Source organism: Lepisma saccharinum, chromosome 22, assembly GCF_977018435.1.
Source record: "Lepisma saccharinum chromosome 22, izLepSacc3.1, whole genome shotgun sequence".
NCBI lineage: Eukaryota > Metazoa > Arthropoda > Insecta > Zygentoma > Lepismatidae > Lepisma > Lepisma saccharinum.
In genome coordinates this window covers 9,951,445-9,974,898 of record NC_139250.1, presented here as the reverse complement: position 1 = coordinate 9,974,898, position 23,454 = coordinate 9,951,445, and the positions used below count along the sequence as shown (strand labels likewise).

At 42.9% G+C, this 23,454-nt stretch overlaps 1 protein-coding gene across 4 annotated transcripts in view; it reads left to right on the top strand.

Moving 5' to 3' along the window:
• Positions 1 to 23,454, top strand: part of Mp (collagen XV/XVIII-type protein multiplexin) — a 739,732-nt gene that overhangs the window by 354,412 nt on the left and 361,866 nt on the right. For all 4 annotated transcript variants that reach the window (XM_083143962.1, XM_083143961.1, XM_083143960.1 and 1 more), the window contains exon 3: positions 12,769 to 13,319. In XM_083143962.1, coding sequence (XP_083000088.1) covers positions 12,769 to 13,319 — 551 coding nt within the window. The remainder of the gene's footprint in view (positions 1 to 12,768; positions 13,320 to 23,454) is intronic.

The window sequence follows — 23,454 nt, the reverse complement described above, 5'->3', positions numbered from 1 at the left end:
TTTCACTTATCTCCGATAATGATATCATGCTTTTCATCGAGAGAGCTATCCGGGGCGGCATGGTCCAAGTGTCGCAACGCTTCGCACACGCCAACAATCACCACATGGCCACTGGTTACGACCCCTCCCAACCATCAAGCTACATCATGTACACTGACGTGAATAATCTTTACGGGCACTCCATGATGCAGCCACTCCCAACAGGACAGTTTGAGTGGGCTGACCCCTCCAACTTCGACATCGAAAAAGAGTGCGACGAGTTTGGGTTTTTTGCCGAGGTGGACCTTGACTTCCCCGAGAAGCTGCAGGATACATTCTGTGACCTTTCGCCTGCTCCGGAATTGAAGTGCCCACCTGGCTCGGATCAACCGAAGCTCGTCATGGACTTGGAGCCCAAAAAGCGTTATGTGCTACACTACCGGAACCTCCAGTGGTTAATGCAGCAAGGGGTCTCGGTCAAAGCAGTTTACCACGTGCTCTTGTTCAGGCAGTCTCCATGGTTGAAGCCGTACATCGAACTGAACACCAACCATCGCACTGATGCCACTTCGGAACTTGATCGCGATTTTTTCAAATTAATGAACAATGCGGTATTTGGGAAGACCATGGAGAATGTGCGAAATCGCGTTGATGTGAGGTTGGTGACGAAGAAAACACAGTGTCGTCGACTTGTTGCAAGCCCACTGTTCAGGTCTCGAACAATTTACAACGAACAGATGTCTCTGATTCACATGAACCGGGGCAAGGTGCTACTCAACAAGCCCATCTATGTGGGAGCTGCAGTTTTGGATCTGAGCAAGTTGTGCATGTTCGAGACATATTACGGCATACTACGTGCACACTACAACCACAATATCTCGCTCCTCTACACAGACACGGACAGCTTGGTATACCATGTTCGCACGGCCGATGCATATGGTGATATAGCCAAAGTTCCAGCTCTTGTCAAGCTCTTCGACACATCGGGCTATCCCCAGCTAAACCGGTATGGAATTCTGCCCCGGAACAAAAAAATACCCGGCAAACTCAAGGACGAGAAAGACGGGGATGTGATTGTGGAGTTTGCTGGACTTCGTGCCAAAGCCTATGCGATCCGGGCTGAGGGTTCAGTAACAAAAAAGGCAAAGGGTGTAAGCAGGCAAGTGGTTCGGGAGCACCTCAAGTTTGAGGATTACCTCGAGTGCCTCAGAACAAAATCGCCCATTCTACAAAAAGAACATCGTATCCAAAGCGTCGATCATGTACTTACAACTAATATTGTCAGGAAAGTTGCTCTGGATGCACACGACGACAAGAGGTGTATTCTTGAATGTGGGGTCCATACACTTCCGTGGGGCCACTATCGCCTCCAAACTAGTAAGGCCTGCCCAGAGTGCAACAAAAAGTAATAGGCAATGCGAAAAAAAAAACAATTTTAATTTACTTCCACTTCCTCGATTACATGCATGCATGGCACAGCAAAATTAAACTTCTGGAAACTGCTAATTGCAATTTGTACTTATATATATAAAATTCCACATTTCTTATTGTGTGCTATTTTTTTTTATTTATTTAAAACTGTTCAGTCACTCTTTCATTCTTGACGTCATACACAAATGTTTTCTCTGCAATAAGAATGACACTGCACAGAGTATCTGCAGGCAAGGCATCGTGGAACTCGCATACAATCTTGATGTTGGTACGATCGTTGACCACCACTTGCTTCCTCTTAGATGTGTTGATGACGGTCATGGGTCTCCGTGCTTTGAATTCGCTGGGCGCGTAGTACATGTCCACGCTTCCCTCGGTCACGCGTTTGTAAGCCGTGTAAGCTTCGTAAAGTTTGAGGTAATCGTCTTTGGTCATGTCGAGGTTGTAATTCTCGCGCGGGAACACTTCGTTTCTACCGTTCTTCAGATAAACGTTCTTGATCTTGCAGTCGTCGAACTTGCTGGAATCTTTTTCCTGATCGTTATCGCGTCCGGTCTGAAAAAGCACTACGACGAAATCTGGCATGTCGAACTGTATGTTGTTGAACTGTGTCGTCACGTCGAATTCCATGTGACTTCCCGACGCCATCTTCTGCACGCACTGGTAACCGTGAAAGTGAATCGGCACCTGCGGACTTTTCAAGATCTCCGCTTTGTACTTGAGGGCGTAGTTCGTTTCGTATTCCACCACCGGCATTCTCAATTCCATGCTCCGGATGACGCATTTCGCCGCTTCGGGTAAAGTGTTGGCTATCGGCGTGGTGCCGTCCGGACCCAAAGTAGCGTATCGCATCAGTGCGTCGTTGTCGTTGGCCGCTCTTCGAAACGTGATCCTCAGTCCTCCCTTCCACATGATCTCCTTGTAGTCCGAGAAGAAACCAGGCAGCAGACGCATGGGAAAGAGCACCGTGTGACTTTTCGTCGATATTTTGGTTCCGGCTTCGAATCCACCGGCCTGGTAGTACGCTGCGTCCGTTTTGGATAATTTCAACGTTCCCACTGCCGTCGACGTGATGCCTGGATAATCTATTCTGTCGATGACGGTGTTGTGTTTCCTCACCTCCACCTGCGAGAACAGGTGAGGCACGAAGTTGTCCACGAGTATCAAGTTTGCTGCTGCAGGAAACGCGTCTCCGCTTTCCTTCTTCACCACGTCGAATTGAAGATAAAGGTCCGCTCTGTGAGGATGAATGAACCCGTCGCCTACGTCCACGTCGTATTCGATCTCCCTGTTCGCTTCGTTCAGATTGGCGAACGTGCGACGGTTGGGAGGGAAAGACTGCAATTCGTAACTTTCGATTTGCTCCATTTTACATGTATGGTTATTTATTATACGTTGATCTCCACGATGGCCGTCGTAGTGGCACCTGCGAAATCCACCACGTCTCCTTTCTCGTTCGTCACCACCAACTCTATGTCGTCTATGCGGTTGCGACATACTGGAAAATAGATCGGCGAAGAGGGCGTGTAGATGATCGGTTCCATGAACTCGGAACTTGGTTTGAAAGTGGCTATGATTCCCGTCTGCTTGTGACTTCCTAATAATCCGTCCGAAGATTTCGTGATCATGCCTTCCGCCACGTTGCAGTGTACGTTCAGAGTCTCTATGGCCAAGAATTTAGGAATGTTGGTTGCTACGTGCTTGATGCCAGCTTCGAGTTTGGTGTCGTTCTCGAAACCTAAAAGTTCTCCCATGGTGCCCAGGTCCACGGTCTCCGTCGCGGATAGGATTTCCACTCTGTGCGTGACCGAATTTTGAGAAAGGTATGTGCCTTTGGGTAATTGAGCTTGCAAAGTGGAAAGATTGTATTGTCCTGGCGTGACGACGATGTGTTCGCTTCCGACGCTAATTTTGTTGTTGTGCTGGGTGACGTTAGGTATGAGGTACATGCTGTAGAATGCACGCAGAGCCACGGATTTAGGATAGACGATGTCGTCGTGCAGCGTGAGTTTCAAGATTGAAGATTCGCTCGTGAGATGGAACACGCCCATCCTAGTGATGCTGTTTCAGGTTCCACAGTACTTTCTGGAAATCCTCGATCGTAGGGTTATTTATTTTAGAGAGAAACGCGAGCACAGAGAGGCAGAGATGACCGCAGTTCACGTCTCCGAAATTTTGAATGCGTTCGTCGTTGTAGTATATAGAGGTTTTGCTCGTTTTCAGATAATAAATTAAATTTGTAGGTGGAACACCTCCGAAAGAATCGAAAACAAATGCTTTATCATCATTTTTGTGGTAACATATCCAATGCGTGCCTGGATTTTCTTGACCGTCCAAGTTGACTACTCCGCATTCTCTTCTTTTGACGGTTGAAGGTAACGAGTCGGACATGAAAACTCCTCTGAAGTGTTTGATTCGTAACGGTTCGATCAGAGATTCAATGTCTCGGTTGGTGAGTGCTTCTGTTTCTTTTTTTTAAACTTTTTCATCACGCCCTTTCCTCCTTTCTTCTCCATGGCCAGGTTGTGACGTTTCTGTTCTTCCAATTCCGCCTTGTTCTTCTTCGAGTCGATGACGGTTTTCGCGATGGCGGCACTTCCACCGGCCAAACTTCCAACGGCCCCCAATGCTGCTAGGATGGCCGGGATGCTGAATATGAAACCTCCGACCTTTTGCTGTTTCCGCGAACGCTGCAATCTTTTCAATTGAGGTGTGCTGAGCAGCAATTTCATTCCGTGTCCTTTCGACAAGCAAGAACGTTTCTTCTCGCGTTGTTTCTTGGTGAGTAACCCATCGAGGGCACCTAGATTTTTCAGATTGGAGTATGGTATCTGGTACACGACACCCTTGGGCTTCATGTTGACGCTCTATGTGTTATTTTCACGGTATGTTATTTATATATATATTCTGAGATTTTTTTCTTGTGTAGTTTTTTTTTACGGTATGTTATTTATATATTTTCAAGGCCTCGCAGTCGTTACACAAATTCTATTACGTGCTTCGTTTTCTTGCCAAGAAGTTCCTTTGTCCCCTTGTACACGATTCGAGTTTTGTTCTCGATTAAAATAGATAGCTTCTCGTCGGATAACATGTTAGCGTATCGATCTGGTAAAAATAGACTGTATTGTGCGTTGAGCAACAGGCGTACCTTGGGACCATACTGGGTAGAAACGATTGAACCGGAAGTTATCGTGTAAGGTTTGTCGACTTCCAATTCCTGAATTTTTACATACTCGACTGACAAATTTAGCATTTGTTTTAATGCTTGGAGATCGCTCATTTTTTCAGTTGTCAGAGTGTTAGAGAGAAATTTAATTGTTTTTTTTTTTCACGATGTGTGTTATTTATATATACCGAAGATTATTTTTTTACGATGTGTGTTATTTATATATCAAGTTTTTTTTTTACTGGATGTTATTTATATACCCCACCCCAATTTTTGTTTCGTGTTCATGGCGATGGTGGTACCCAGTGCGGCGACCCGTTCACCCAACGATGCGTCTCTGCTCACGAACCTTTCGAAAGCTGCATGTTCCAATTTTTTGTCTGCTTCGTGACGTGCGTCCAGATCCGTCTGCGTGGTGTTGTAGGCTATGTCGTGATCTTTGCATGCCGCGTCCAACGGATTCACACCCTTGTCTCCTCTCTCCAATCTTTTCTCGAGTTTGGTGCCCGGTCCGCAGTACTGGTAGCCAGGTAGATGCATCTCGAAAGGTAACTTGTTGATGATGTCGTTCACGAGTCCCTTTCCTTCGGCCACGTTCCAAAATTTCGGAGGCAGCGTGTTGATGATTTTGATCAGGTAACCTATGCCCTTGTCGTCGTTCACGATGAAGTTGGAAAGTTTCGTGCTGATCATGTCCACGATGCCAACCTTCTCGTTGTAGAAATTACGATTGCCTGCATTCTCTTCGCCGGCTATCACCAACAATTGGTCCACGAGTTTCCTAACGTCGTCCACCCAAACGAATTGTTTGGGTAACGTGTTGTATCGTTTGACGCCGCTGCCTGTTTTGACCTGGTTCCAAATCGGTTTGATGAGATTCCTGTACTTCTCACCACTGCTCGATTTCACCCTATTCTGCGAGGCATCGTTGTTCTGGTACAAGGCATCCGTCATGATCAGAATTTCCTTGTAACTTTGGTAATCTTCGTCGGTGTAATCTTTCGGCTGCTTTTTGGCGAAGAGTTCCCACAGTCCCACCGTACCCGGATACCTGTTCCAACTATCCTTGTCGCCTAAATTGACTTTAATGTCGTTGCCTTCGAAGGTCACCTTCGATTTCCCAATCTTCCACACCACACCGCCGCCTTCGCTGGTTTCCATGCTGGGATACAATCCGAACACTTCATCCTTGTCGAATTTCCCCGTGCTCAGGTAGTCTCGTGCCAAAGGTCCCAACTCGATTTTATCCGAAGACGTGCTGCCTATGGCTCGACGTCGTGCAGGTGCATCCTTCAGTTCGAACGGCGTCGAAGGAATGCTCGAAATGGGTGTGGGTACGGCGTAACTTTTAGCTGCGAGCGGTACGAGTTCGTTGATCAAATTTTTATTTTGTTCCGTGACACTTTTAATTTCTTTACCTAGACTGCTGATGGCATCGATCACGGGTTGATCCTGACGTTTCTTCTCTTCGTAGAATCCGCGATTCTCGGATTTCCAACCTTTGAAGCGTTTCGCGAGGTAATCGCGAAGCTTGAGATTTTCGTCTTCGATTTTTCGTTTCGTCATGACGTTATTTATACACGTCGTTTCTCACAACGTTGCAACGTTTAGAAAGTCGTTGATTTTGTTTCTGTATTTTCCGTCGTTGGGTTTCCTCGTCATGTCGATCGTCGCGAATCCGAAATCGTCACCGTTCCAGCAAGTAGAGCAGCAGCGTTCCGAAAATTGATTGTAGTTCATGTCTCCGCCTACGTAGTCATCGTACGCGTGCTTGAGGTTGGTGTGATCTTGACGAAACAAACATATGAAATTAGCGTTGTCGCGCACTAACTGTTTTGGAATTTTGGAAAACGTTTGAGCTAGGTAAAAACAATCCATTCCTTTGTGACGACCTTGCGTGAAAAAATTGCGAATTTCATTTTGATTTTCCAGGATGGCGTCGTCGAACACAACGACTGAATTTTCACGACAATCGTCGAGTGGTTTTATTTCCGAAGCGAACGTTGCAATGTCCAGACCATCGTACAGTTTCATCAGTTGCTGGTATTTGGATTGCTCCAAACTTTTCGAGAACACGTACAGGTGCCTGTTCTTCCAATCTAACCAATTCGGTGCAAGGAGAAAATTGTCCACGAGCAGTGTCGTTTTCCCACACCCCGATGGACCTACGATCAGACAGCGGATGCTGTCGGGAAGCAACTTGCCGTTCTTTTTCTTCGTTTGACTTTCTGGATCCGGTAGACGCTTCACCACGTTCCACGTACTTACAAGATCACTTCGTCCGCGTCGATCCAACTCTTTTCCGGAAGTCCCAGCCATTTGACAAACAGTTTGTCACCTTTCCTACGCAATACTTTCTCGATGAGGTACGTGTCGGGGTGTTTCGTTTTAGAGAGTTCCTCTTCGTAAAATCTCCCTTTCAAAATCTCGCCGCTACTATCTTTTATTATATACGTGTGTCGGTTTCCAGGTAAAACTCGAACCACCGTAAAGAGTTCCGTGCTCCAATTTTTTGTGAATCCCTTCTCGAAGGTGCGTTTGAATTTGCTGATCCTCACCCGGTCTCCAATTTTGTATTTAGCTTTTTTTGTCGTGGGTGTGTACTTTGGACAGTAAACGGTAGAAATTAAACGCTGCTCGTCGGACTTGGTAACGTCAACTGGCTTCATGCCTATCGTTCTGTGTACCGTTTCATTATAGGTGTCGACGAGTTCCGGCAGGATGTCGACCCATTTGTAATTTCCCCGAAGCGTGAATCGTTTCCACATGTGTGTTTTCAAGGTTCGATTAAATCTTTCCACGATGCTGGCTTTGATGTGACTGAAGCTCGAATAATGTCGAATGCCATGTTTTTGAATAAATTTTTGGAATACGGCGTTGTAAAATTCTTTACCGTTGTCCGTTTGCAGAAACCGTGGTCGTCTGCCACCGCTTTCGCGAAAAATTAATTTGAATGCTTCCGTGACGCACGTTCCTGTTTTCGCCTTCAAAGGTAGAGCCCATGCGAATTTCGAAAACGTGTCTATGACGGTGAGGAGGTACTTGTTGCCCTTGTTCAATTTATGCACGTTTTTCAAATTGCCGCTACTCATCTCCACGAGGTCACTTTGCCAGAGGTCGTCGATGCCCTTGGTTACCACAGCCAAACGTTCGTAGTTGCGGCGTGCAGGTTTATGCAATTCTTCGACGATGGCCTGCCTAGACATTTTTTTGTTTAGAGATTACGTTTCAAGAGAAGCACCAGCGTGATGGGATTCAAAGAGGGTGGTACTTCACTCGTGTTTTGAATGATCAGCTTATCGCCGGCACTCACGTCGAAAACGGTGAGATCTTCGTCTTCGTGTATTTCATATATGTTGCGCGTTTCGTTCCAACGTGCCAGAGGAATGTTTCCTGCTTTCTGGACACCACGATTCGATATCAAAGTCATGGTGGGAACGCTAGCTTTTCTACCGTGAGACCAGTACGAAAATTCGTTTATCTGAATCGTGCCATCGAGGAGAAACTTGTAGTACGGATGATAAGGATGTAACATGTACAGTTTGTTACCTTCGACGAACGTGGAGATTCTCTGTTGATTGGGTACGCTGTTGATTTCGATGGCTTGCAGAGAATGCAGTTTAGCGAATTTAGTGTCGACGCCGAGCAGATTACTGTGAACTTGTCCGAGTTTATTTTCGATGGGTAGCAAATGCTCGACTATGGTATCCGTTACGGCAGAAAACGACGGTTTGATTTTCACTTCCACGTTCAACTGCTTGTAGTTTTCGTTGAGTTCTTGCAACTTGGCACCGAAAGAGGCCAGCGTCGATTCCTGCGTGGATTCCAGCACTCCAACTTGATCTCTGATGTTGACGACAATGTTCTGAAGGTTCTCGACTTGATTCAATTTCGAGCTCTTCTCGGTAAGATCGTTCACGATGCTTCGCATCTCTGTGAACTGCGTGTGAAGGTCGGCGACGCTCTGGGAAGTGGGCAGCGTCGACACCAGCGAACTAATTTCGTCTCGAATCTGTTCCACGTTCGCCGTTTCCGTTTCTAGTCGTTTCAGCATTCGAGATATGTTTCTTTTCAAAGCGTGCAATTCTTTGGAGGTGGGGAGATTGGCCACTTTACTCTCGAGATCGCTCAATGAACTTTTGATGTCGTTCGAATCGGATAGTGCCGTCACCGCCGTTTTCAATTTTTCCAAATCTTCTCTCGAAGGTACGCTCGTCCGTAACGATTCCAAGTCACCCTGTATGTTGTCGAGTACGTGATGAAAATGAGCGAGATTGGATTCGACGTTTAAATTTTCTAAATATTCGATCTTCTGCTGAACCGTGCTCAGCGTGTCTTGAATGCTCGTCAACGCTCTTGCTTCAGCGTGAATATTTTTAATTTCTTCGTTGATCAATTCCAAGGACGCCTGAAGCGTAGCGATGGTGGTTTGAATGTGTTCGAAATCTTGATAGGCCTCCAATTGAATTTTTATGTTCGCGACGCTTTTACCGATGACCTGCAGTTCGTCCGACGATGGTAGGTTCGTCATTGTATCTTCCAAAGTCTGCAACTTGGATTTAATTTCTTCCAACGTGCTGGTGAATTCTTCTTGTAATTTGGAAACGACGACATGCAAGCGTTCTGCATCTATATCGTTCACCACGGTTTGAAGTTCGGAGAAATTCTTTTCTATTGCGGAAGTTCGTTCTTCGATTTCGAGTTTCAATTTTTCCAAATCTTCATTTTTCGATTGAAATTGCTGTAATTTGGCCAAATCATTTTGAAGCGAATCCACGCTCAACTGTATATTTTGAACGCTGTCGTAAGAAGGTACGTCGACATAATTTTTTATGAGCGTTTTCAGTTCGGAATCGATTTTCAGAATGGGGTCGAGACATTGCGTTTGGAGCGTAGCGATTTCCGACTCTAAACTTTTGTTTAAGGTTTCCTGCAAAGCGATCAAATCGGTCCTCAACTTCTTAACTCGAATGTCCAACATGAGAATCTCTTCTGCGTGGTCTACACACTTGGTGTTGCCGAAAATGTCGTTAGGCATTTTTGGTTAACGGTTATTTATAATAGGATAGACGATTCGTAATTCTACGAAGAGAGGAATGAGTTTGTCGTAATCTCCGAGGAGTTCCATGTAAAAATAATCTCCTGCAGACACATCGTACGTAATGTTAGGAAGCATCTTGTCGTGCTTGATTCGAAAAATGTTCTTGCCGGTAGAAATTTTGATTTCGCCTGCGTTTTCCGGATTCACGGTGATTTGAAGTTTCCCGTCGATCGGAATTTCGTAGAAATGTAAATTGTTATTAAGAACATAAAACATCTTGCCCACATCGTCATTCAGTTTCGTCCAAATGCTGTTGAGGTGAATGATCAACAGACCGTTGAGTTTAGGTAACACGGAAGGTAAGAGGTTATTGGAATTTGGCGGTGCAGTCTCCATGTTGATCTGTTTGCGGAAGCCAAAAAGATTCATTGTCTTTGTTAGTTATTTAAGAATACGGTCAAAGTGTTTTTTGTAATGACACGCAAAGTTTTTTTTGTTTGCTTGCGTCACAATACAGGCACGCGCGCGCACGTGTGTGTGTGCGACACATTGTTCCCGAAAGAGGTTTACAAAAATCACGATTTATAAACATTTGGTCCCACAGTTGGAAAATTACGATAAGTTGCATTCAAAAGTTTCAAAATATCATATAGTAGAATTTTTGTAGAGTGGGTAGGCAACACCTATTTGTAGGTTAGCTTAGCCAGTGAAAAATCATATAGTGGAATTTTCTTCGGATGGGTAGGTAACACCAACGAGCCTAAAAAAAAAACATCCAATAAAATTGCCAGATGTAAACAGAGGGCAATAGACCCCCCTCATAAAAGGCTACAGTAAAAACCCACAGTGTCGCCAACACTAGGCCCCCAACAGTATTGCCAGACATAAAAAATACATGGACCCCTCAGGCCCTTTGATGAAAATTTACAGTGAAAAAAAAAACCCAGTAGGTTAACAACACTGTCAAACTACGGTAGTGTTGCCAGATGTAAACAAAAAGCAATAAACCCCCCTCATAAAAAGCTACAGTAAAAACCCACAGTGTTGCCAACTCTGCTCTCAAAATGTACATCATAAAAAGCTACGACGAGCGTCATAATCTTGGTGATTTTTTCGGGTAAGGAGTTGGCAACACATGCCTTACGAGAGAAATCCATTAAGGCGATCGAGCCCCACTTCCGGTTTGTGAACTCTCAAGCAAAATTGTCAGTTCCTTGCTTTTTAGGTTAGGTTAGACCAAAAACCTTGGTGATTTTTTCGAGTAAAGCGTTGACAACACTGCGAGCCCCACCGAGCCCCAAATGTTGGCCCAGTACCCGGACACTGGGTCTACTCACATTACACATGGAGGTTCTCTGTAGGGAGTCATGGGGGGGGTTAAAAAAAACACGTGAAACTCTACAGAGGCATGACTTTGTTAGCCGCGGCCATTAGAACTGTGTTGGGCACCACGCACCCTCGCGAGGTTATAGGGGCCAGGTATCCTAAAAAAACAACAATTATTATTTTGTTTGTTTGCTTGCGTCACAATACAGGTGTGTGCGCGCGCGTGTGTGGCACATCGTTCCCCCGAGAGAGGTTTACAAAGGTCACGATATACGGAGTTGGAAAATTACGATATGGCGCATTCGCTCATTACTGTTGCCAGCCATGGGTCTCTCTCTCTCTCTCTTCATCTTACACCAACGTTGGCATCTCTATTTTTTTTTAGTTGTAAGTAAATTGCCAACACACTCTAGTTAATAATGCTACATATTATACACACACACGCACACACATACTGCGTTGCCATCCACCCATCTCTCTCTCTTTTACAGCAGTGCCGGCTCTCCTTGCCCAGTGTGTGCAGGTTGGCAAAAATTGCTGTATGCGCTGTAAGGCAAGCCTCAAGCAAAATTGCCAGCTCCTTGCTTTAGGTTAGGTTAAATCAAAAAAAATCTTGGTGATTTTTTTTCGAGTGAGGAGTTGGCAACGCTGATCTCCACTTGAGGGCGGTCAACCGGGTTGATTGCACAATCAAAATTGCCAGCTCCTTGCTTTAGGTTAGGTTAGACCAAAAAAAATCTTGGTGATTTTTTTCGAGTGAGGAGTTGGCAACGCTGATCTCCACTTGAGGGCGGTCAACCGGGTTGATTGCACAAGCAAAGTTGCCAGCTCCTTGCTTTAGGTTAGGTTAGAGCAAAAAAAGCTGTGGGTAAGCTGTCGGTTGTTTAACTCTTCCCTTTCTCTTTTTTTTTCTTGTAAAAAGCTATGGCAAAAGTACCAGTGGGTTGGCAACCTTGCTTTATGCACTGTAAGGCAAGCCTCAAGCAAGGTTGCCAGCTCCTTGCTTTAGGTTAGGTTAGACCCAAAAACAAAACTTGGTGATTTTTTCGAGTGAGGAGTTGGCAACACTGCGAGAAAATACCTCAAGCAAGATTGCCACCTCCTTGCTTTAGGTTAGGTTAGACCCAAAAACAAAAACCTTGGTGATTTTTTCGAGTGAGGAGCTGGCAACACTGCGCGCGAAAAGTAGGTCAAAAGGCCGTTCCAGAATCGCCGGTTTCACCTACTCTCATTGTAGGTTAGTTTTAATCCGTAAAACATCGTAAAAAACAAATTACGCTGAGAGTAGAAGCCTATTAGCAGGTCGTAGTAGATTACACTGAGGGGGGCCTTACAGTAAGAGGGAGGTAGCCTTATAGGAAAATATCGTAAGTCATTTCAAATATAGGTCCAAAAAACGAGTTGGCATAAAAAATAGCTTAAAAAGTGATGCCAGAGCTTTTTCTGTCCATTTTTTCTTTCATTGTAGGTTAGTTTAGTGCGTAAAACGTCGTAAAATAAAAAGTAGGTCAAAGGGCCGGCCCAGAGTCGCCGGTTTCACCTACTGGTAAAGGTTGGTATTATCGTGATATAGGTAATATCGTGTTAGTTTTGTATTAACGTGGCGCCATTTTGCTCACTTACTGGCAGGACCTTTACGAAACACGTACGAACGACAGGCAGTTTTTTGCACGCGAGGTTATTTCGTGATTCGTCAATACAGAACTATCACGATATTACCCATATCACGATAATACCAACCTTTACCCTAATTTCTATGTCACTGAAATCTATTCTGTGGTCATTGTTGATTGAGTGTTAAATATCGTTTTTTCTTGTCTTCCAGATGGCTTCATCGAGCACGACCTGATGCACGCAATCAAAGTCCCATTCGACGACCCCAAGTACCTGTTCTTCGACAACGGTCTCGATGGCTTCCCGGCCATCGGGATGAAGCCTGGCTCCGACATCAAGTCCCCCTACCGCCTGTTCCTTCCGGAGAAGCTGTACGGCGACTTCAGCATCCTGGCCACCGTCAAACCTGCCTCCAGGGACGGCGGGTTCCTGTTCGCCGTCGTCAACCCTTTGGACACCGTCGTTCAGCTGGGAGTGCAGGTATCTGCCGGAGGATATGGCATGCAGAACATCAGCCTCTTCTACACGGACGTCAACCACCACTTCTCCTCCAGGAGCATCGCTAGCTTCGTGGTTCCCGGGTTCGTCAGGAAGTGGACCCAGATGAGCCTGAGGGTTGTCGGGGACAATGTCACCTTGTTCTTCAACTGCCAGGAGTACGATTCCCTGGTCACCAAGAGAGATCCCAAGGAGCTGGTGTTCGATTCAGCCTCGACCCTCTACATCGGGCAAGCTGGGCCTATAATCAAGGGAGAATTCAATGTGAGTACACTTTTCTTCGATATTAGTTCACTAAACCCGCAATATTAGTTCTATCGTGACTTAGTGGCGGCGATCGGGTGCCAGAATTGGGGCAAGAAAAGTTTACTCTCTTGGTAGACAATTCTCAGCATTGAAAGCTCATAATGTGGGGCCCCATAATCGCCAGCCACTACTGTCGTGTCTGCACCACATTTTGAAAATAGCCCTAGTTATTTTTATTAGCAAAAGATGGCAGCACATTGTAACATCATTATTTTCTCAGTTTAAGGCATTTCGTTCTTAATTCTCGGAGTAAAGATTACAATACTTGATAGTTATAATTTTATACTAAATTGGCATAAATAATAAATTATATTACTGTACAGGTTAATACTAAGAAAATTGACGTAATGAAGAGATTCATGAACACATAATAACTCTTTGGATTGAAAAATATTCTCGGTATCGGTTAAGTGACGTTTGCAGAAGTTCATGAAGATTAGCGTCACGAAGAACACTGGATGTGATTCTGATATAATTAACCCAGATTACAGTTTCGTAAAGTAATTATTATCGGAGGTAAGAAGATGTATAAGGCCTACAGTAATTCACAGTGGCATCCGTGCTTCTCAGCTAGCAGCCATTCTTCGTATACTGTCGTATAGATGTCACGTGATCAGCTGTTTAAGCATTTAGGCACGTTATTGTAACCTGGCCCTTCTAATCTAACAACAAAAGCTTTTAGATACACACCTCACGCCACGTGACCTAGATGGCAGCAGCAGTCCGTATCCAAGACAACAGTTAACAAATGGCTGCTGGCAAGCATACGCTCATATACGAGTATACGGAAGGGAAAAAAAATCCTTCTCCAGAAAACATGCAGTAAATTATCACTAAGCCTCTGAAGTATGGGTTACCTGAGACAAACACAAATTGAACAATGTTAAAAATGCATGTGTACCATGATTAGTTCAGAATTAAACAACCGGAACTTGAGCCATACTCTTCATCACTATTTAGCGAACAAGGTTGATATCTCCGCTAAATTCTTGCTGCACGCACACATTGCATCAATTTGCTCGAAATTAAAATGCAACTTTCAAATTAATAAATAATTCAAGTTTTAGCTGCTATTGGCAAACTCCCTTTGTGAATATTTAAATTAATGTGACTGATTGCTATTAATTTGAAATTTCCTCAATTATGATTATGGTTTGTGTGTACACACAGAAGTCAGAATGCATCAAATCAATCAACGTTGATGCATTTTAGTGCATCATTTGACACAAACCTGTAATTTTGGTTTCTTTGAAATAATCGTGTCTGATCTCAACTGATGTATTTTCAGTGCATAGTATCTTTTGATGCACTAAAAGTGCGTCACTAAAAATTGTATGTATTTATTGTGTTTCTGGAGTCAACATACATTTTGAGTTCTGTATATACTTGATACATTATGTGCATATAATAAGTGTAAGTGATTGTTGCTGTGTATTTTGTCTGCGGTAAGTACAACTGTCTATATTTTAATATAATGTAATGTTATTTTGTAATGTAATATCGGCATTGGGAAGTATCGCTATAATGATAAGATGATCAATTCTCGTTTATATTGTGTATGTCGCGTTATTGTATTCCGAGCATGTAGGGTATAAATTTCTTCATCATGATGTATTTAAATTCTATGGATTTTCCGAACCTTTGACCCATCTCAGAACAACTTACTCGACATTCGTCTCGATTCGAGTTAATAAATTCGAAATTTTGAAAAATTATATTTAGATATTTGGAATAGTTTTGTCACCTTGATATACTATCTAGACAACAGCGGAAGTAACGTGAAGATTCGCTTGCATGCTTCAGAAGGAATTCCTTACAGATGTAATATTTATAGAATTTGCAATATCTTAGCGATTTTACAAAGCGAGAGGAATTTTAGAAGTGTTTGCCGAGGTAAGCCAATGTCCAGTGGTACCTTAAATCACTGTGCGTATTAAGCTTTTTGCTTTGGGGGGCATGTCCACTTAGGGGCGGTTTTTTTTGGGGGGGAAGTAGTTTTTTTTGTAGTGGTATGCAAATTTGTACAGGGTGAACCAAAAGTAGGTGGACACAATGATAAGCTTTCAACCCAATAGATTTCAGGATTCGTATAATAGAGGTTTGTGAAATGCTCAATTCTGCTGAGGCTCTTCCTGTAGACTTTTGGGGACTCTGAATACAAACACCATTGTTATAACCAACACCATTGTTATAGTATAACCCTAACACAAACCTATTTCACCTACTCTCACGTGACTTTGAAATTCGAAAATAGCCAAATTCAAAATGGCGCTGGTTCGTTACTATTGGCCACGTAAAAAACTTTTTTTTTGGACTTTTTGGGACCCGGTGCCTGCACCGGGGCCGATTCGGTTCGTACTCGACTTTTCGCACTTGTATTGGATACCCTTTCGATCGCCGCCATTTTCGAAAAAAAAAAATCCCCAGCGCGTTTCCAAAATCCACTCCCGAAAGGCCACTTTTTGGGGTGGCCCGGGCCCCCGTTGCCATGGCAGCCACGCCGAAATCCTTATCCTGATGTCAAGGTCCAATGTACCTGAGAATGGACCCGGTTTTCATTTTAGAAACCCAGCCTAGGAGTGAAAAATCGCACAAAATGGCCAAATTTCGGGACCCCGGACGGGTCCGTTGTTGAAAATACCCCTATGATTTCTATGAAAGCTTCCCCTCTGTCTGTCAGATTTTTCACTACACCCACTGTTTCTTCTACTTTTGTACAGCATTAGCTTATCATTGGCTGTCCACCTACTTTTGGGTCACTCTGTATATGCTACCAGTCAATGTGAACATTAAGCTCCAAGGATGAGAAGAAAATTTTAAGCAGTGAATAAAATGTATCTCCCATGACCAACCCTTTTGATTCATGACTATATAATCAGAAGTTATAGCCTGTACATTCTACCGAAGTGAGGGCATAACCCTCTCAACGAGATAGCACTCACAAAAAAAACTGTACATTACCAGTGCGTATAGTTACATATCGAACTATCCAAATTGACTAGTGCCTATTTTAAAAGGAAACAAGAAAATTAATAACAAACATTGGTGGTTGACTGTTGCATGCATCTTTTCATATCGAAATAATATCCAGATGAGATTCAAATGTACTATGTAGTCCAAGAATTGTACTTTTCATGCCCATACAATATCCAAAGTATGTACAAAAAATGTCTAAATCAAAGCATAATGTACAGATTACGTACCACTTGATGTCCAAGAAATGTCCAAAACATATCCATTTCTGGATATCTCCGGGATATCACGTACGGGACAAATGAATATCCAGCAGACATCCAGTGGATGTTTTTTTTTTAACATTTTCGGAATATCTATTGAATATCCAGAACTGACACAAATATCCAAAATATATCCAGTGGATATCTTTTGGACATTTGTGTGGGTGTATGCTCTCAATTCCGTTTATTTAGGGGGATTAAAATATCCGTGCCCACTGCCTTAAATAGAACCATGAGTTTGACCTCTCACATCACAGCGCACGAGCTTCGTTTGTTAGGTGTTTTACCTACGTACTAATATAATAACGTCTGACTGTGTGGTTTCCTACCCCAAGCAGCGACGATGCAGTTGTCCGCATAATGAGGCGATGACTTGAAACTCAAGCAACAACACACCTGAGCATAAGCGTGATTTAGAAACTACCATTACACTCACCAGGTGGCAGAAGCGTAACGCCTCAAGAGACAGTGGGAGAGATTATAATTGGTAGGTGAAAGAAGTGTTCAGTTTACAACCGGTTTTTCTTAACAATAATTTTGGCTTAGCCAGTGGAGCCATATCGTCACACAAATTGTATTTTCTTTCATGTTTGTAGGTGATATCTTGTCTTCGCGATCAAAGTCGTCGGTACTTCTTTTATGTACATGGACCAAAATATATCTTCTGTGGGCCTCCCCAATGGCGCAGTGGTAGCGTCTCCGCCTTGTAATCAAGGGATCCCGGGTTCGATACCCGGTGGAGGCTCATAGTGGCTCGGATCCCACTTTAAACTGTAGGCCCAGTCCCGATTAGCCTTACTGCGCATAAAGTGGACTTAATGAACCAAATCAACAACAATATGATTATATTTACATATGTACATGAAGGTGCTGTTCGTTGCATACTTGTTTATATCACAAAATAACATATTATCGTTAGTAGTCTGTGAGGTGACTTATGCACTAAAGATTATTACTATAGACCTCATCAGAGGAATATCCACAAGTCGCGAAAATCGATTGAATGCCTAACAATGTAGCCATCATTAGAATTGTAATTGTGAAAAATAATGCATGTTAGTTGGTTAGGAGGGTTTGTTGCTATCAGCATATTTTAGCAACCTATTTTCGTTCCGTTAGCAGCTGAATGTGCCTGGCGACAGACCCGGGGAAAAATGCCAGTTGGTAGAATGAAGTTACCTGGTACTAAGCTGGATGATAATAGTTGGTGAAAAGGCTCCCTGGCGATATCTTACACTCTGGATTTCGCAAACATTCCAAATATTTTCGTCAAATAAATAAGTTTCTTGTAACAAAGGGTGTTTCACAATAGCGCGGAAGGTAGTTTTTTTTTTTACCTCTACAGCTACGAAACTTACGTTTTTTTTATATTGAAGTTCCTTACGCACGTAGCGTCTATACGGCTTTTCGGGGCTTCCATAATGTATACCCGAATCATGCATTCATGTCACAGGCGCACGTCTACACATTTTCTTTCTCTTCTTATGATTGACTTGTGCAATGGGATAATTTGCGATATGTTATTTGTATTACGTATTGGCGGGTTGGAGATTTCAGACGTTGGAATTGATTTGTGTGACAACGTTATCTTGTGGAATATCGTGGACATTTCTCTTCGCAACTGCGGGCCAGAAAAGGCGAGGGTTGTATTTTCGGAATGATTTGTGGGATGGGATAATTTGCAACTTCTTATTTGTATGATGGTACGGAAAGGGGAGGGTAGTATTCTGTGGAAAAGGACAACAAAGACTTCTGATATACGACTTACTTATCTCTTGGACTTTCAAATTAACTTCGACCCGCAATTCAGCCTGCACTTGGGATAAAGAGGTAAGTTACCTTTTGAGGTTTAATTTCAGCCTTATTTCTTTGGTACCTAATTGTGTCAGTGCGAAAAATTGGGCTGATTGGGGACAGGTGGCTCCGGCCAGTTTCTAACATACCTTCAAAAGGGACTGTATATAGAAAGGCGGGGCCGCGGTAGCGGTAGGAGGCGGTAAGTTAATTACCCCAGGGGCGGAGCCCGGAATCAGTGGGAAATTTGAACACAGCAACCACCTCGCAACTTCAAACGGCTACATCTCAACTTCAAACGGCTGTACAGTCGTAAATACTTATTTCCGCACTCCAGAATTTTATTATTCACAATTAGCAGCACATAATTTTCGTAACAAAAGAAAATTGAGATCTTGTGTAAAAGCTTATGTGAACAAGAATTAAGCAGTTCATTACTGTTCCTTCGAGTGTTAAAGAAGCACAGATTGATTTCATTTATTTCACTTCGCTTTTCTGCCACTATTGGCAAATCGCGAAGATGAGGATGAATGGTGATGATATTGATGAAGGAAGAATCACGAACATATAGGGACGACACAAGTCAAACCCCACAGAGGATTATACTGACTATGAGTTCAGGCGCCAGAGTCTCGCTAGTCTGCAAAATGCAGTACAGCGTGTGGAGGGGACGTTGACATCTGTGTGCTTGTGGAAAAGTCACCCCTCACATTCCAAAATTGGAATATGATCACATTGGCAAGTGTAAACTGTAAGAGGAAGTATGCGTATAATCTTGCTCCTTAGAGTCACTCGGGGGAATACGCCCAACTTTTTTTTGGCGGTTTATAGCTTCGCCAAATGAAGGAGTGTTGCAATGAAAAGGATGTCAAATGAAAGCTACATGTTTTGTTATTGTTACCTATAAGATTTATTACTGTAAGTTTTATAGCAAAAGAACCATAGAAAAATAAACAGATGAACGTCAATTTGGGCAAATCACCCCGTGTTTAGGGTAAAATGCCCACCCATTAGGTGTGAAATGCCCAATACAAGAAACAATTGTTGTAATATTTGACATGACATATTTAAAGGAAAATAATACACAGCATTAACTGGAAGTTTATTAACGTTTGTTTCGTAAACAGAACATCATTTGTACAGACAAGCATAGCGTTTCTAACAACATTTATTTTGAATTTACCATAGCCTCTTTTGCTGTTTACATTTGAGAGAAATTGCCTTGCACTTTGGACACATGGACGTGAATTTGATACATATTTCATGCATCCACATACTACAACGAATACATTGGATCCAGTCACATTGTGTTCCTTTCTTATCATAATAATTGTACTTAATTTCTGTGGGCATATCACCCCACAGCTAAAAGCAGAAAATTGAATCACTGGGTTGGCAACTCTGAGCACCATGCGGCAGTTTCACTCTGCAGAGGAATTCAGGAATTTTCCTGACTCTTGATCTTTACACCAAATATAATTCAGTTTCTTTCTCTCTTGGGAATATTATTGCACACTGTTAATACAGCAAAGTCCAAAAAATTATTACCTAAAAAATTATCATCTTACCTCATGAAATTAACCCTGGATGGCTTCAGATTCGTCTCACAAGCTCCAAACCTGTTGCCTCGTCTCACCACGGATGGCGCTTTCAAACAAGGGTTGCAGGGTTGCCATAACATTAACGTTGCGCGAGATACGAGTGGGTGGGCATTTAACCCCGATGGGCATATTCCCCCGAGTGACTCTATAACATACAAGGGAGACTCAAATGAAGGTCTTAATTTGTTTCTTATCTATTACATTGCTGTATGTAGGGTTGCACAAGTTTTCTGCATTTTAGCACAGACCTGTTGCTAATCTACATATATTTTCAACCTTGAGTTAGTGCCTGTATATCTTGAGAAGAATAAGTCTTTGGGATCCATGTGCAGTAACTTATGAACCTCTGCGAAGTCCTTTCCACCCATCTGCCTGCGAGCTGAGGCCATTGTGGAACATTCTCCTCCATTAGTAAACTTGCTGGTGTGGTAAGCATGCACAGTACAGCCCCTTCGTTCTTGTTCTGATTCGTAAATTGCATCTTAAGATGAGAAATCGTCCCCTCCACCCATTTGCTGAATTCACGATCACTCGGGTAAGAGTTCAACAAGTATAATCAATATACTAATACTAATTCTACAAAAAACTAAACAAACTAAACAAAATAGTGTTAAGCAAATTATCTACTTAAGAAATTAAACCTTCAACACGACGTGCGACTAATTCCAATCCCTTGTTGATTGGTTGATTTAGTTTATTTTACTTCGCGTTTTGTGCCTCTTGGCTAATTTGCGAAGATGGGAATGAGTGATGAAATGATGAAATTGATGAATGGACATTCTTATCATAATAATTGTACTTAATTTCTGTGGGCATATCACCCCACAGCTAAAAGCAGAAAATTGAATCACTGGGTTGGCAACTCTGAGCACCATGCGGCAGTTTCACTCTGCAGATATGTTTCCCTGACTCTTGATCTTTACACCAAATATAATTCAGTTTCTTTCTCTCTTGGGAATATTATTGCACACTGTTAATACAGCAAATGAATGGACATTCACAGACAACCAAACCCGAGCGGGATTTGAACCCAGGACCCTTGACGTCGCAGCGGGACGTGCTAGCCTTTTGTCTCATTCTGATATACAAGTTGTGGGATTACATTGTTGTTTACATAAGTGTATTACTGCTATTACATTTTGTATTTCTATCTGGTAAGAACCTTTACATTTTTGTTCGACCTAAATTAAGTATAAAGAACTATTAAGAAATTTGCATACCATTTCTTCCTTGCTTGGAGAGGAATTTTTTCGTATTGTTCTTGCAAGAGGATACTGATTTTTTTGTGTGAAAACTGCTCTCGTCATTATGAAATATATATAATAAGTATTCAGTTATCAACCATTGTACTGCTCGTTGTTTTATTGGTGGAAAAAAATTGAAATCAGGGAAAACGAAATCTGTATCCTTGAACTTTGTTAATGAGGTGCGGCATATACGACTGAGCATTGTTCGCAATTTGTTCCATGCCGTGGAGGAGTTTCGACACTTCGTTATCCTGTGGGCTAAAGAGTCAGGCACGTTGCAGGATATACAGTTAGGAGAGTCACTGATTCCATATTGGTATGTCCTATCTCTTGTCACTATAAAACGATGGACCACTTTGTACCATATTGATTGGTCAGCTTTTGAAAGGTGTTTGGCGGAGACATTTTCCCATATTTGTGGCCAATTATGGGTATAGAAATCCCTGACTATTTCCACTTGGCCACAGGGTCCGGCCCAATCCCTTGTTGAACCCTTCCGTCACGTCGGGTGTTCGATTCGACTAGGAGCTAAACGTATACCAGCTGGAAGTGAAGTGATTGAGAATACCTACACTCATATCGGTACACTGAGTGACGTAATATCTGCTCTGTGCCATCTACCGGACTTTACATTAACCAAACCTTTTTGACTTTCAGCGAGAGAAGTTAAAATTCTACACACGGCTATAACAGATATATTGAATTTTCATTTGTCGAGAAATTTATGTAAGTTTTAGGCTGACAGGGCAAGAAACCACTCCTCTTCACGGACCTCTCCGATGGCGCAGTGGTAACATCGTCGCCTTGTAATCAAGGGGTTCCTGGTTCGAAGGCCGGTGGAAGCACATGGCACAGTTTTTTCGGATCCCACTCTAAACTGTAATTCCAGTCCCGATTAGCCTTTCTGTGCATAAAATGGACTTGAAACAACAATTCATTCATTCCCTCCTCTTCACTGGTACAAGTGTGTATATGAGGTGCCATCTTTAAAATAACAAAATGGCGTTTTGAAACTCACGTGCAGCCTTGATCTCGTTTTGTAAATAATAGTTGATACCTCATGCAAATATGAACTCTATACAGTCTATTTTGACTCGAGTAATGTTATTGTTTTTGTGGCAAAATGCTCAAACAATATTATTGCAATCTCTCGTAATTGCTTAAATAAGCGTATTAAAGCAATTGTTTTCGAACGTTTGTCAGCTGAAGATAAAATCGAATGCATCTCCATTCTTAAAACACACGCGCGGACACGAAATTCTGCAGAAAAATTGTTGGGTTAGAGGAGTAATCAGGAGTTAACTCTTTCCCCAAAATGGATTGCTCCGGAGTTAATTAGCGTCAGTAATCTGTGAAAAAGATTAATGACCAGCATGTTAAGCAGACCTCTCATTACCAGGTAATCTACATCCGACAAGCTCATTATCCAACTATGTTACATTCTTAACCAATGGCGGCGATTGGGTTCTAAAACCGGGGGGGCAAGGACAGTATATTTCCCTTTGTACGTATATAAGGTTTAGCATAGTGCGGGGGCAAAAGTGGCGAAAAGTAGAGGGCAACTCCCCCCCACACCTAATCGCCGCCACTGTTCTTAACATAATAGTTTAGAATATTACACCAAGGTAACAAATTCATAACTATTTTTTTCTTACTTTTCCCCAATTAAAGACACCTGCTTACACCGTGTTGTAACATATTATCTCGTTAATCTGTGTTTTAATGATGGCCTGGTTTATTTTGTACATGACTGGCATATATTCGTACTCGTAATCACAAGGAGGTTCAGTAAAATTGGGTAAGTTCCCAACGAGATCTATTGGTTAACGTTCTCGCCTCTGGTGGTAGCTGTCCCTGGTGAATTGTATTTGGACACTTGTTGAGCAACCAGCCAATCAGAGAAGGCGACAGTGGGCGCTGTGGCTTGTCGCCTACTGCCTTAATGGCATCGTTGATGGATTAAATAAAAGAGCGGTGTACATAAACGCAGTTTAATTGATCAATTTGCTTTATTTTACTTCGCTTTTTGTGGCACGTTTGGCTAATTTGCGAAGATTGGATGAGTGATGATATGATGAAATTGATGAATGGACACTCACAAATGTCCATGTCCAGCCCAGGATTCGAACCCGGGACCCCTGGCGTCGTAGCGCAATGCGCTAACCACTTCGCCACAGGGGCCGTCTCTAAACGCAGTTTAAAGTCATCTTTGGCC